The sequence below is a fragment of the Bos indicus genome, chromosome 18 (genome assembly GCF_029378745.1).
Source record: "Bos indicus isolate NIAB-ARS_2022 breed Sahiwal x Tharparkar chromosome 18, NIAB-ARS_B.indTharparkar_mat_pri_1.0, whole genome shotgun sequence".
Taxonomy (NCBI): domain Eukaryota; kingdom Metazoa; phylum Chordata; class Mammalia; order Artiodactyla; family Bovidae; genus Bos; species Bos indicus.
This window is the reverse complement of record NC_091777.1, coordinates 25,789,463-25,804,475: the sequence shown is the minus strand read 5'-3', so window position 1 is coordinate 25,804,475 and position 15,013 is coordinate 25,789,463. Positions and strand designations below refer to the sequence as shown.

At 37.3% G+C, this 15,013-nt stretch overlaps 1 protein-coding gene across 2 annotated transcripts in view; it reads right to left on the bottom strand.

Annotated features, from left to right (window-relative positions):
- RSPRY1 (ring finger and SPRY domain containing 1) overlaps nt 1-15,013 on the bottom strand; it is a 37,412-nt gene that overhangs the window by 14,165 nt on the left and 8,234 nt on the right. For both annotated transcript variants that reach the window (XM_019979737.2, XM_019979738.2), the window contains exons 2-8: nt 11,082-11,586; nt 6,541-6,593; nt 5,749-5,861; nt 4,511-4,637; nt 3,767-3,825; nt 1,106-1,172; nt 442-573 (exon numbers count right to left, since the gene is read on the bottom strand). In XM_019979737.2, the coding sequence (XP_019835296.1) occupies nt 442-573; nt 1,106-1,172; nt 3,767-3,825; nt 4,511-4,637; nt 5,749-5,861; nt 6,541-6,593; nt 11,082-11,431 (901 nt within the window). In that variant the 5' untranslated portion in view covers nt 11,432-11,586. The remainder of the gene's footprint in view (nt 1-441; nt 574-1,105; nt 1,173-3,766; nt 3,826-4,510; nt 4,638-5,748; nt 5,862-6,540; nt 6,594-11,081; nt 11,587-15,013) is intronic.

The following is a 15,013-nucleotide window of genomic DNA, read 5'->3' as shown; positions in this document are numbered from 1 at the left end:
AACTCTTAAGGTATAGATATGATTTGAGTTTTGAAGAGCAATGCTGGGATAGGGAAAAGAGTAAAGAGAGGGAATTCCAAGTTGAGAGGAACAGGCCCAGAGATAGAAGTGACTGGGAACTGCTTGTAAGACAGTGAAAAGAGTCTGTGTTGGGAAGAGTTGGATTACACAATAGTATCTGATTGGTGGCCTGGATGTAGCAGGAAACAGGAGACCAATAACAATGTCTGAATAGGAGAGCACTGCAATTAGAAGCATTCCTTCCATCTAATTGTCTGAAGAGTCCCTAGGATTCATTACCGCTAGAATATAGCCAACCTACCAGTAGAGGACTTTATATGGAAAAACTCACACTGTCACAAATGAAGACGAGTGATCCTATTTAAGAAGTGGATTCGGAAATGAAAACAGGCATTTTAATACAGGACAACTCCTACTTACAGAGATTGTCTAAACTCCACTGGGCACAGAAACCAACTTGACGTTTCAGATAATCAGGATCATCAGTCCAGGACTCCAATGTGACAAGCCGGTCACTAATACTGGATTCAGAAATAGTCAATTTATTTTCACCTGTTTGGGAAGACATAAACCTTAAATTAACCACGGAAGAGTAGGAGGATTTGCTGGGCAGATTGATGGAGGGAAGGAATAGAGAGAGACGATTAGAGAATTTTGAAACTATACTAACGACAAAGCCCAAGAGCTCTTTTTCTAGAAGGTAGCAATATCATCACTAAATTTTCTAGCTATAAAAAGTGGCTAATCACGGTCACCAATTTTGATTATCTTTAGTGAGAAAACAAACTGTTGCCTTTGTCACCATACTATAGACCTTGAGATGTTTATCTAGACAAATCAGAATGTATGCATGTTATTTATTTAGCTGCACAACTTGCAGAAGCTTAGTTCCTCAACCAGAGACTGAACTTAGGGCCACGGCAGTGAAAGCCTAGTATCCTAACTACTAGGCCACCAAGGAACTCCCCAGAATGTGGGCATATCTTATGGGGTTCAAAGGCATCAGCTCATCCAGTAACTAAGAAAAATTAACATTTTTAACAGGCAATATAGATCATTAGTCCAAGAAGTCACTTATACCTACTTGTCTGTGCAAACTTTTCCAGTGCGATAAGTGCAAAAAGCATGACTGTGGGGTGGGACTGTAATTTCTGAAAGACAACAAAAGATAAATATATACATACATATATATATATATATCATTGCCCTTCTGGGGTGACAATTTCCTCTTCTTACCCATTGTGTGCTAGACTTTTGTTTTGGAGCAGTCATAAAAGTTTTACTCATTCAAGTTCTTGATTATCCACTTGCTACTATTGTTAGTAACTGACCATGATGGTCTCCTAAAATCTTATTGTCTTGTTCATTTACAGATATGGAAACATCAAAAGTATCTTGTTAAATGAACTATTTTACTTAGTAACATTTATATTTGTTAAATGAAAACTTTGTTAAATGAAATCATGCTGATTCTTACATTCATTTAAGCAAGCCAAACAGAAGCTTAGAAGTGTAGCTAAAAATGGCTTTTTTATTCAGAACCCTAAAAGGAATCATTCATCACTACCAGGTTCCAAAATTATAAATAATGAAATTAACAACTCATGGCTTCATTTTCAAACTCATGGCTTCATTTTCAATCTGTTCTCAGAACCATTCATCACTACCAGGTTCCAAAATTATAAATAATGAAATTAACAACTCATGGCTTCATTTTCAATCTGTTCTCTGAAAGGAAGTCTACAAATGCTGATTGTAGGTGGGCGAGAGCAACAAGTGAGCTCTTTCAGTTACAAGCTCTTTCAGCAACAAGCAAGCTCTTTCCGTTACACTTAAGTTCACATCACATGTGTTCACATTTGAAGAAAGGTCTATCTGCTTAACATCACATCTGCTCCCAGCCATCCCTCCCTAGTTATGTTGCTGCTGCTGCTGCTAAGTCACTTCAGTCGTGTCTGACTCTGTGCGACCCCATAGACGGCAGCCCACCAGGCTCCCCCGTCCCTGGGATTCTCCAGGCAAGAACACTGGAGTGGGTTGCCATTTCCTTCTCCGATGCATTAAAGTGAAAAGTGAAAGTGAAGTCGTCCAGTCGTGTCTAACTCTTAGTGACCCCATGGACTGCAGCCCACCAGGCTCCTCCGTCCATGGGATTTTCCAGGCAAGAGTACTGGAGTGGGGTGCTATTGCCTTCTCTGCCCTAGTTATGTTAGGAGCCTGCAAAAGAGCTCCAGAACATCACCTGGTTTCCATTCACTCTTCTGGTGCCCAACTGGGTTCTGCAAAGCTCTTCCCTGTTACAAGCCTGTTTAGCACTCTACTTCTTGCCATAACCATCCTCAATCCCTCTGTCTGGCTTTTCAGACCCTGAGCCCTCCCTACCTGGCTACTCAGTCTATATCCTCCTGTCTCTGAATACTGTCTTCTGATCAGACAATTCTCTGTAATATGCTGGGAACACAGCCATTTCTGGCTCTGGGCTTCTGCCAGTGATTTGCCTTTAGCCAAGAATCCCATTTTTAAAAAAACTTTATTTAAAAAAAATTTTTGGCCGCGTCATGTGGCATGCAGGATCTTAGTTCCCTGACCAGCGATCAAACCTGTGCCCTCTGCGTTGAGAGGGCACAGTCTTAACTACTAAACTGCCCGGGAAGTCCCGAAGCCCATTTTTCCTCTCCTGTGTGCATAATTAAATTCTCACCCTATGCTGTGACCCAGGTGAAGCTTTACCTTTATCAGGAAGTCTAGCTCCCACAATTCCCAGTCCCCATCACCCATACCTCCCACCTCCCAGTCACTTCTCAGAATTCCTGGCACTTGGTCTGAAGGAAGGGGTTTTGCCCTTGATCATATCCCACCATAAAGTAGAGGCTAATTATCTTGTCTGAGTAGTTTTGTTCCCTGAACTAATCAGGAAACTTCTTGAGGGAGAAGGACTGTTAGACTACTTCTGTATTTCTACAGTGCTTACTTAGCATAGTGTTAAATGCTTTAAGTACATATTATCTAGGTACTGAAAATATTTTTCAGATTTTGAAAAAGGCCAATGAATAGCAGTCCTGCAAAAAATGACTCTAAAAAATACAGACCAGACAAGCCTAGTCCAACAGTGCAAGAGATCTGACAGCATAGCCTTGGCAAACCACAAGCTTCACAGACCATACACCAAACAACAATAATTTCAAGAGCAGTAAGGGAGCATGCATTGGAGAAGGAAATGGCAACCCACTCCAGTGTTCTTGCCTGGAGAATCCCAGGGACAGGGGAGCCTGGTGGGCTGCCATCTATGGGGTTGCACAGAGTTGGACACGACTGAAGCGACTTAGCAGCAGCAGCAGTAGGGAGCAGGGAGGGATGGAGGAACAGAGAGATTTATATACACTGGGAAACTGACCTCACAGTTTCCTGGCTTGGAATGCTGTGTAATTTTGTTTCTATTGTGGAGGTTCCTACTACCATTTGGCAGACTCTAAGGATGCATACAAAAAAGCCAATCATAGCACCTATCTTATGACTAAATTTAAAACCAGACCAACTCAGCTGTTTTTGCTTGTAATAAATTCCTATCCTGCCCTTACTTTTTTTTTTTTTTTAACATAGGAGGGAATAGATAAACACTCAGGAAACACCTGCAAATAAAATTTATAGCTGATTCCATTCTCTGTGCCATTGGCTAAGCTGGCAATGTTAGACAAATGCACAGTTCTAGATGACTAAGAATAACTAGCTTTGCTGTCTCACTTACCAGACACTGTAGCAAATATTCCAGTATTCCTGGGCTAAGTAAACCAATACTTGCAGGACCTAGACAAATGCAACAATCACTGGATATAATTAAATGTGTCATATTATTTGAATTGGTAACTAAGACCAACAAAATCATAGAACTCTTTCATCTAGTTAAAATTTATAAACTGTGTATATATGTATATATTAGATTCAATATCATATGAGCTTAGCCTTTTCTGTTATTTTTAATTTTTAAAGCAAATAAGCAAAGTTTTTTTTTTTAATCTTGGTATATGCTTTATTCTCAAAATTGATAAGATTCTAAAATTTATAAACAAATGCAAATGGCTACATATGTAACAACCAAGACAAATTTGGAAAAAAAGAAAGCAAAGTTGAAGAATTCATGTTACTACTCATCTGTATCTTGGAGTATGTATAATTATGGCTGATTTTTGTTGCTGTATGACAGAAACCAACAAAACATTGTAAAAATTAAAAAAAAATTTTTTTAATTAAAAAATAAAGATCCTGCGCCTGTACTCAGCAAGGTGTAATTAAAAAAGAAACTTATCAGTAGAGGTCCATTATCAGAAGAGACTTTGGGGAGAGACATTTTTACCAAAAAAAAAAAAATAAATAAATAAAAGAAAGAAAAGTATTTCTTGTATTAATAGGAAAACTCTTTGTTTTAAATTTCCATCTTCCCCTTAATGTCAAACAACTTAAGGTTTTCCTTGCGGGAGCTTCCCAGAGTTACCTGCTAGTTTCTCTGCCAAGCAGCCTAGGACTGCAGATGTGTTCCTGTGTTTGGCAGGATGACCTGAGTCCTGGCAAGCTACTTCTCCATTTAGGTTGAGAATTTCAGTCAGTTTTTGGAGTGCATCCTAAAAACAAAACATACAAGTGGATCTGATAAATATATGACTTAGGCTTTTTATCCCCAAGGTAATTCTTTGACACAAAAGTAATAACCAGGTGTTAAATTAACTCAGAATTACCATGCAAACATGATAAAATATACCCAAAGGATACCATTATTGATGGGAAATATTATTTGATAAATCTGAAAGTTTTCTTATATGAATTTCTAGATAACATTTCACTCAAAATGTACCAGTTGTATCAAATATATCTTATATACTCTTGGGTCATTAAACAGACTAAATCCACCCAAATGCCAATATGATTGATAACAATAGGGCCTAGTGATATTGAAATAGAAAGTTCCTTAAAAAATATTTTTTTTTTATCAATCAAGAACAAATATCACCAGAATTTTTAAGGCAAATTGTAATAGAAACCTCCTATAAGACTAAGCAAAGGTCAATTCATCAGTGACAAGATCAAAGACTTTTTCCCTTTGTCCATGTTTTTCCATGTTGGGCCTAAATATGTGGGCCTTAGACAAATGAAAAATGCCAGAATCCAAAATTTTTAAGAAAGGATTCCATAGACCATATGGAATAAGGCATTGAAAATTTGATACTTTTGTTCTAACTTGGAATAATCAAAATTATGCCAATATACCAATATTAAGACTCAAAAGTGCTTTTGGTATAATAGTTTTTTTCTCTTAATAGAAAATATTTAAAGAAAGTTTTGCCATGAGGAAATTGTTTTAGAGAGAGAATCAGCTTAGCAATTGAACATTCCCTTCAAATTTCAAAGAATTCCATTATAGATACCTGGGTTGGACCCATACACTCTTACAGAAAAACCCAAATGAACTTTTTGGCCAAGCCAATATAAATGCTCCCATTTTTGACATTTTAAAAATTTTAAACTAAAGTTTTTGAGTAAACTACTTATAGATAGAGGATGTAACAATTCATGGGTAATAAAAAACATGTTTATACAATGAAATTAATATTAAATAAAACAGACTCAAAATACTATATATAAAGAGGAAATGCATTATACCAAATGTTCTTTGTGGTCATTCATCCTGTGTTTAAGCACAGATGTCAGTTTCATAAAAGATAATTATTAACTTACTTTAGTGGGCAATGGACATTCATCTAGTAATAATGTTATAACAGCTGGTCCCAGTGGATCTTCCAATGGAATAACTCTAATTAAAGACTGGACAACGTCTAACCATCCTTCATCTAAGAGCAAATCAAGAAGATTATATGATAAAGTCGCTATTTTTAAACTGTGAAAATATATAACTTATAACACAAGATGACTTCACATTAAAATAGAACCATTCTTGGAGAATAGAAACATCCTATAGCTTTTAAGCAGCTAGTATCTGGCATGGACATGGTCATCAATTGCTGGTTATCATGGTAGAAACAAAAATCCTAATTTACAGGAATCTGGTGATTTAGGGGTATCTTTATTTGAAGAAAATTCAAGCTATGTTTCTGGGTTCTCAAATTATGATTAAAAGTTTCCAGCCTTTATTTATGACACAGGAGTTAACTGAGAAAATTAAGTATCTAAAACAGTTGGCTCTATTTTCTGAATGACATTTAGAAAATTGAGGAACAAAAAATCATCTTCCTCATTCTAGAAGAGTTATAGTCAAAGATCTGTCAGTGCCAAAATAATTTTAATAATTCCAGTGAGATAAAACCATTACTAAAAGATGCAGTATATACTCAGAATACAATACAGTGCTTTTAATTATTGCCCTTGTGCAGGAAAATTTCCATAGACTAAGGGCTTTTTTCCTCATCATGTATGTTAAGTATTTTTGAAGTATTTTTTTTTAAGTGGCTACATTTCTTCATGATCATTAATTAATCAATTAGGAATACTTTTTAAAAACTTAAAAAATACCTGTTTCTGCCATTTCGTGCAATGTAATCATTGAATAGGGAGGTTCCTGATCACTGAAAAATAAACATTCAAGACATCAAACTTGAAGAAATAAGAAATGACAATTTCAAATAGAAGTTCAAACTGGAAGTATGGGGGGTAGAAAGAGAAAGAAAGGAACACGAATGAATGTAGAGAAAGATGGAGGAGACAACCAGAGCTATAATCTTTAAGGACAAATGCACACCACATGTACTTATTTCCAAGGTCACTGTCCATGACAGCCCACAAACATGAACAAAATGGGCAGAAAAGCACATGAAAGGACCACCGTGTGGCCTGAAGTCAAAGCACAGGACTAACACTGAGAGCCAGAGCCCACTTTCAGTTTTACCTCTAACAGCCCAATGCCAATAGAGACAAGGCAAGGAGACCAACATCATCTTCCTCATACATACCTCAAGAAGTGTCAGGAAGGCAAATGCAATCCCAAATGAGGACTTACAGAAGCAAGGGCCTACATAACATCTTCGTTTTTAGGTGGTGTTCTGGTAAATATCACTATATGCTTAAACTTCATAAAATGAGGTTAGAAGGAAAAGAAACCAAACTTAATTAGTCATTGCTCTAAAATGGCATTTTCCTCTTAATTCAGTGGATTTTCAAACTGTAATCTCAGGAATTCAAAGAGATGCTTTAGGGGAAATTTAAAAATGAAGGAAATCTATTCCACCAAACTGATCATCTAATTATTTAAAGAATATACTCACTGCTTATATTCACAGAGCCATATATTGTGGCTCTCTGTTTCACTGTGAAAAAAGAAAAAAAAACAACTATTGTCTTCAATCATTTAATCCTCAGAATAACCTTGCAATATGGGAATTACTCAGTTCATGTCAGGTACTCATTAGGTGCCAGTGTTGGACGCATCCTATTCCTTTTCAAAACAAGGGAAAATTCTTATTTAAAAAAATTGTATTAAATGATATAACTAACTAATACAAACACTGCTCTGGGGCAATCTGGCAATAATGAAATTAAGTATGCATATATTCACCAGTGCTAGAGAAATAATTACACAGGTACATATGAGGCTATTTGCTGCAATGCTATTTGTACGAACAAAAATTCAGAAGTAGTAACCTAAGTGACTGTCACCACATTATTGGGTAACAAAATATAGTGCTTTTGAGCATACAACAGAATACTCCGTAGCAGTCTCAAACACAATGTTGAGAGGAACTAAAACCAAAGCGATTTCTCTAATCGTTAAGTAAATTTTAAAAATCATATACAAAACAATATATATAAGCTTCCTACACAGACATAAACATATGTCAGGCAGATTAGAACATACCTTAAATTCAGAAGAATGGTTACCCACTGATATTTGGATGTGGGAGGTAAAAAGGGACAATGTGATTAGGGAAGGGCAAAATAATAAAAATGACAAGGTCAGTGACCAGTAAGGAATATGAGTACCTGAATTCTATACAGACACACTTAAAGGACACGCACATCCCTACCCTCAAACAAATAATATAAAGACCTCCCTAGTGGTCCAGTGGTTAAGAATCCACCTTGCAGTGCAGGGGCTGTGGGTTTGATTCCCAGTTGGGGAACTAAGATCCCACATGTCACCGGGCAACTAAGCCCGTGGGCTGAAACAACTAAGACCCAATGCAGCCAAACAAATAAAACACAAATACTATATATAAAAAAAGATGACGACAAAAATTCTTTGTGGAACAGAAACAGAGCAGGAACTTGTGGCGGGAGGCAAATGCTAAAACCATAAGATCACTAAGCTCTGGGCCAGGAACTAGACAGAGGTCACCAGGAGCTTTACACCTGCAAGGCAGGTAAGGGGGACCAAAGCCCCACTGTTGCAAAGGATGGAGCAGATTTATCAAATCAAGTGGGAACAGCATTCCCCTCTCAGTGAAAGGAGTTGAAAAGCTCTAAATAGTAGCCTGAGCTGCAGCTGACATAAAGTTGCAAGTCTCCAGTGACAGAAAAAGGCAGAGAAAGCCAGGCAGCAGGGCCTGGGCTTCCTAGAGTGGGGTGGGGCCTCAGAACCACCACTTTTAGGCTCAGTTGTAGCCTGAAGGCCCCTGGGCCCCAGATGGAGACAACAAAAGTGACAGAGAGAAAGGGAGAAAAAGAGAGAACACGCACACACACACACAGAAAAAACTTCCATCGAGAGGAGCCTGCAAATTAAAATTCCAAAGTCATGAGAATAAGTAACATTAATACCATCAGCGATCTGAGGATATAATACTAAGAAAAAAAAGCAAAAGAGTTGAACTTCAGAATGATTTTTAAATTAAGTATATATTTCAAGTGTATTTCCTATAGCAACGCTCTCACTATGCCATTAGGAACCATGCTGTCCTCTCAAATCAAGGTCATTCTCTTGTAAGTAACAAGAGGAGAACAATAAATATTAAGATCGTTTTATAAATGTGATATCTGCATACATCCTTTTACACATATTCTTACTAAGCCCATCTGTCTTGTCTTCTATGTTTTAATAGCCTTATAAACTTTGTAGGTTAGCAAATTCTTTTCTCTATAGCAGTTTCTCAAAAAAAAAGCTCTGTAACTATGTTTACAAACTCTCTGAACCTGATTTTGCCATTATGTTCTCCAACATGTCCCTTTATAGTTGTTCTGCACCTGCCAAATTTTTCCATTTTCAGAAGAGTTTTCACTGTAATTCAGTAAAAACAGGTTTAAGGTAAAAGTTACCCTATTATTCAAGTGTACACTACTTGCCTCGTAAGTCCACTTGTAATGTGTAATACTGTTCTGAAGCTTAGAAATAAAGCTCCTGCTTTGCCCCTATACTCTCTTAACCACCCTATAAAAAATATGTGGAAGTCTATTCTGTACCTGTTTTCCCAATGGGCTTAAATAAGACTGCTGTGGTTTACTTCCTTATTTGGGAAGGACAATTTTTCATTACAATTTCACAGCATGCTTTAAATGTCACCATGAAGAAACTTTACATAACAGTTTCTAGACCTGTGCTTGAATTTAGGGGATGTATGTGGCATAGATTTATATTAAATATATTTCCTATAAACATATTAAAATGATATTAAATTCAGATACCAGAACTACTTCAAAGGCAGGTTTTAATAACTTAGGAAGGCCTTTCTGAGATGGTTACAGAGCATATATGTAAGAATATTTCCTAGCATGCTCTATAGCAGAAAGAAAATGTGCAAAATAAATTTATTTCTATGAGGACAAAAAAAAACCCTCAAAATAATATGCACAGGTATATCTTGGTTTATGCTATTATTTTTCAGGAACTAAACAAAACTGTTTTCTCATAAACGTGATTATCAATATTTAGATACTTAAATATACTGGCAGACCCTGAAGCAAAAAGAACCCAGACAGAACTTAAAAAAAAAAATCTATCCTCTATTGAGGACATGTTCTGTACAAGGCACCATTTGTATCTGTGCTCAGCCACGTCCTCTTTTTGAACCATGGACTGCAGCCCACCAGGCTCCTCTGTCCATGGAATTCTCCAGCCAAGAATACTGGAGTGGGTTGCCATTTCCTTCTCCAGGGGATCTCCCTGACACAGGGATAGAACCTGAGTCTCTTGTGTCTCCTGTATAGGCAGGTGGATTCTTTACCACTAGCGCCACCTTACTAGATGATTTATATATATTTTCTCATGATAATCCTTGTCAGAAAGTATTAATTTTTTTTCATAGATGAGGAACCTGAGGCTTAAAGAAGTGATTTGCTCAGTGTCATGTAGCTAGTCAAGGGGCTGGGCCAGAATCTGAACCTTTGTTCACTACAGTTCTAAAACTTACTGCTACTTTCTGTGCTTTACGGTTGAGTTAAAGTACTTCTTTCAACTTGAACAATGCCCTTTAATCTCAGTTATTCAACCTGGGATTTTGCACTTAGACAAAGCAGGGGAAGAAACAAAACAGGGTACAGGTGTGTCCTGCCGTTTCTTTCAATTTCCGTTTCCCAAATGGATCTAGGAAGGGCATCTAAGGGATATACTGGTAAAAGAGGGAGAAGGATAGAAACTCTCCTTGACCTACGTCCTTCCATTGCCAACAGAAGTTGTATGCAGCTACATTCTTGGTACAGTGGGGTCGCAAAGAATCGGACACGACTGAGCGACTGAACTGAATGTTCTTGGTAAAACAACTTATCTTGAATCTCCAGTTATTACAGCAGATAGCCAAGCAAGATAAGAGTGAGTCTTCACAAAACCATTTCCTCTTGTAGGTTTCAACACAAACTCCATATTGACTACATTCCCCAATAGAGATCAAAGCTTTCATCAGTGTATTCTGCTACAGAAATGTTTAGACATTTCCAGACTGGAGTAGATATTAGCAAGTAAAATGATCAAACCTTATAATTTACTCTCATGAGAAATGAAATAGTCTCCCCCTATGAGTAATGAGGCTTGGCAGATATATCTTAATGCACTGAAGGAGTCCAAGAGTTATGATTCCTGGCATAAGGCTTTTCATTAGATAGGAGGTGACCGTGAGCCAGATACTTACTTATCTACAAGAGTCCGTATGACTGCCAGTGTGTCCAGCACTAGCCCGTCTACATTTTGTTTTTTTCTCCTTGGCTCATGAGGTCCTCGGCCTCTCCTTGGTGGCCGAACAGGGTCCCGGGGCTGGCTCCTCATGTCAGCGGTGGGTACTGCGCTGTTATCAGCCTGTTGCTGCTGGGTGTCAACACTGTCTTCTGCTCCACTGTCGTCTCGGCAGATACAGGAATTGCCCATGGTCGCAGTGGCACTTCTAGTCCCCAGGAAGCGGGCTATGTGCTCCTCAAGAGTCAACAGCAGACCCTGGCCAAGGCTTCTGCTTGCTAAGAACACGGCCCAGCCAAAGACAATCATTTAGATAGTTTTCAGTTTTCCAAGTACTGTTTTCATAATCTGGAGTTGAGGAACTTGCATCCTATTTGTTATTAACAACTGAATGCTGAAGAAAGTTGCAGAGTTGATCTCCAACATTATCAATTATAAGGAATCCTGGTCATCCAGTGGCAGTTCTAAAAGAGAAAAGGAAAATGAGTCAAAGGTTTCTTGGCTACTCAATTACTCAAACTTTCCTAGTTTGATTTTATAGATATTAGGACTACAGTGAAGAATCATCTTTGGTTATTTTTATAGGCTTCTGATGCAAAGAGATGTCTTTATGTAAGAATTAACCAGTGATTTCTTTTTATCATTACAGTATAAAGTTGGTTGCTAAACCACATCCTTGTAAACTACAGGCGTTACAATAGATTTTTTTTTAATGTATTTTTCTATCCATATAGAAATACATTAGAAGAATGTATGCAATTGCTTTAAGGGCTCCTTTTGTGGATTAAAAAAAAAAAAACACTATTTTTTGAGTGTATGAGAAAATTTAATATATTTCAAATAAAATATCTAATTATAAATGTCTGTTGTTTAAAAAAAGTTATGATACAATGTGATAGCACCCACTTGATAACAATAATACAAGGATAGTGTTCCGTTTAAATGACCAAACTGCATAGATTTCCCATTTGGAGGACACTTGAGAATTCACAGAGATAACACAAGTAGTTACAAAGTTTTTCCTTTATGAAAGCAAGACTTTGTTTGGGGAAGGTCAATATATATCACAAGGTTACATTTTTCACAATGATAAGCTTGCTGCACATGTCTGCTGCAAGGTTAAGAATAGGGAAGCACCAATGACTCGATGGACGTTGAGTCTGAGTGATCTCCAGGAGTTGGTGATGGACAGGGAGGCCTGGCGTGCTGCGATTCAGGGGGTCGCAAAAAGTCGGACACGACTGAGCGACTGAACTGAACTGAATGATCTTTGTCTGAAAATACTAAGCACCAGGCTACCAGGCACCAGGTCAGCACTGGGAGAATAAAGAACAAGATACAGTCCCCACCCTCCAGAAATTTGTGGATGGCCATTCTCATCCCACACAGCATGTTTATCATTAAAAAAAAAAAAGCCTAATGATAGAGTCAGCCCTTCATTAAGTTGAGAAAATCTGGTTAGGTGTAAAAGGAAGTAAAGATTTGGAAGCAGGAGACTTAACACAGTAGCAAAGGATGAAAACAAAATCATGTGGAGACTTGAAGACCAGGACCTGTAAGGACACTAACAGACACATAAGGATTAGAGACTGGTATGGAGTCTCTATGCAACATTTGCTATTTACAAATAAATCCTATCTTGAGCAATGGCTTAGGGATAGATATAAATATTAATAAAATAACTTGGTGGGATTAGAAGCAAGAGAAAACTTGTTTCTGTTATTTTGGACAGATTTGCAGCAAATTCTTTCAAATATTTGCCCAGTTTAATTACTACTCATAAGAAAAAAAGGAAGGATTTTTATCTCCATAAAAATTCTTTATATATATAATACTTAATCTAATGTAATATGTAGAGAGAGGGGGAGGGGTAGGGGAGGGGAAGAAGGGGAGAGGAGAGGCAATGATAGACATTATCTCCCTCCAGAGTACCAAGAAATAAAAATTCTTTATATATATAATACTTAATCTAATATAATATGTAGAGAGAGGGGGAGGGGCAGGGGAGGGGAAGAAGGGGAGAGGAGAAGCAATGGATAGACATTATCTCCCTCCAGAGTACCAAGATAGCAACAGCTGAGCCAAGTATAAGACCACAGATGTTCTTGGTTCTTCCAAGAGAGTCAGGCCATCTTCAAAATTTGGAGATTGTACTGTAAAGCATGTGACTGAAGCATAGGTAGGAGAGTGATGCATAGATTCAGCTGAAAATAACCTTTTAAAAGAACACAGTGAGAGTTCCCTGATAGTCTAGCAGTTAGGATTCTGTGCTTTCACTGCTGTGGCCCAGGTTCAATCCCTAGTCAGGGAATAGATCCTACAAGGCGTGCGGCGTGACCAAACATAAATAAATAGATAAAAGAGAACACACTCTAAACCAGCAAAGAGTGCAAGTAATACCATACCATTCCCATCACTGCAAGGATGGGAGTGATTGTGAGGAAAGCAGTGGATTAAAAAGACATTTGTAGACATGGAAAACCAGTGGGAAAGTATGAGTCATGATACACATGTGATGTGATGAATTAACTATCCAAGTAGAGGGAATGAGATTCCTATCACAATCACAAGATTCCTCCCCATATTTGAAAATTCCAAAAGGATAAAAAATTTTAATTTAAAAATAAATATATAAGGAAAATAAGTTTGTTGGATCTCAAATTCTTAAACTTTATTCCATCCAAATTATTTTTGCTAAGCCTTATTTAAACTGAATGTAGAATAATTCATGCACATTTCTATTTAGTACATTTCAAAGCAAATGGAAGAAATGGGTATGGGTATTTCTAAAAATCTGACTAATTTGGAAGAATTATATGTGATTTTTTTTTTTTTTCCTATTCCTAAATTGAACTGAAGTATAGTTCAGGTCAATTTCTTCCAAGAGAGTCATTTTCTTTAAATGCCCTAGAAAATGATGTCAGCTACAAAATTTGTTAAGGGAAGGAAATGTAAAAAAAAAACCAAAAGATTATATTTTCAATATTTTAAAACCAAAGACTTTCTTTTTTTAAGAACTAGCTATAAAGACCAGGTGCAAAGAAGTTAATTAGATGGGAGAAGCCATGAGGCATTTCAAAGGAAAGACTATGAAACAAACAAGGAAAAAAAAAAAAGAGCTGTTATCTTCAAAATTTTTAGCCATGATCTTTAAATGAGCATACAGAGTGCTCTTGAAGGTTAAAGCCAAAAGCAGGGCAATTAAGTGAACATAGTGTATGATCTTTCAGGTTTATTCAGGACTAAAACATGGATAGCTTTTCATCTGGAAAAGCATCACTCATGACACTTCTCAGAAACTAAACTGTGAATACTTTAGGCAAAGGACTGAGTGGTGAAGCTAAACAATTACACTTTATACAGCCCTGTTTTATCTCATTCCAAAAAGCATTATGTGGTTCACTTTCTACAGATCATTGTTTTAAGACAGTAACATTCAGCCTACCATCTCATACAGGACACCAGAGGCCACCTACAGTACAGGGCACAGGCTTTGCAGTCAGTCTGGGCGCAGGTCCCAGCCCTGTAATATTTACAGCTATGCATTCTAATTACGCTGACTATTGACACACTTCAAAACATGGAAGATAGTAACAGTTCTTACACCTCACAGTAGTTCTGTGAGGACTACTTGGAATAGTACCTGTAAAACATGGCATGGTGCCCAACTCTTAAAAGGTTCCCCACATGCAAGATGTTTTTATCAAATGCGTACACAGCTACTCAGAAGTAACCAAATAATCTGGGAGTTGGGGGCTAGGAATAAGACCTGTCTTAATTATGAGGACTAAGATAACTAGCAAACTTACCTTTTATAGAACTCATCTACACTGCACTGAAACGATGTTTACTTATCTGTATATTTTGGGAAAAAAACCTTGGAAAAGAATG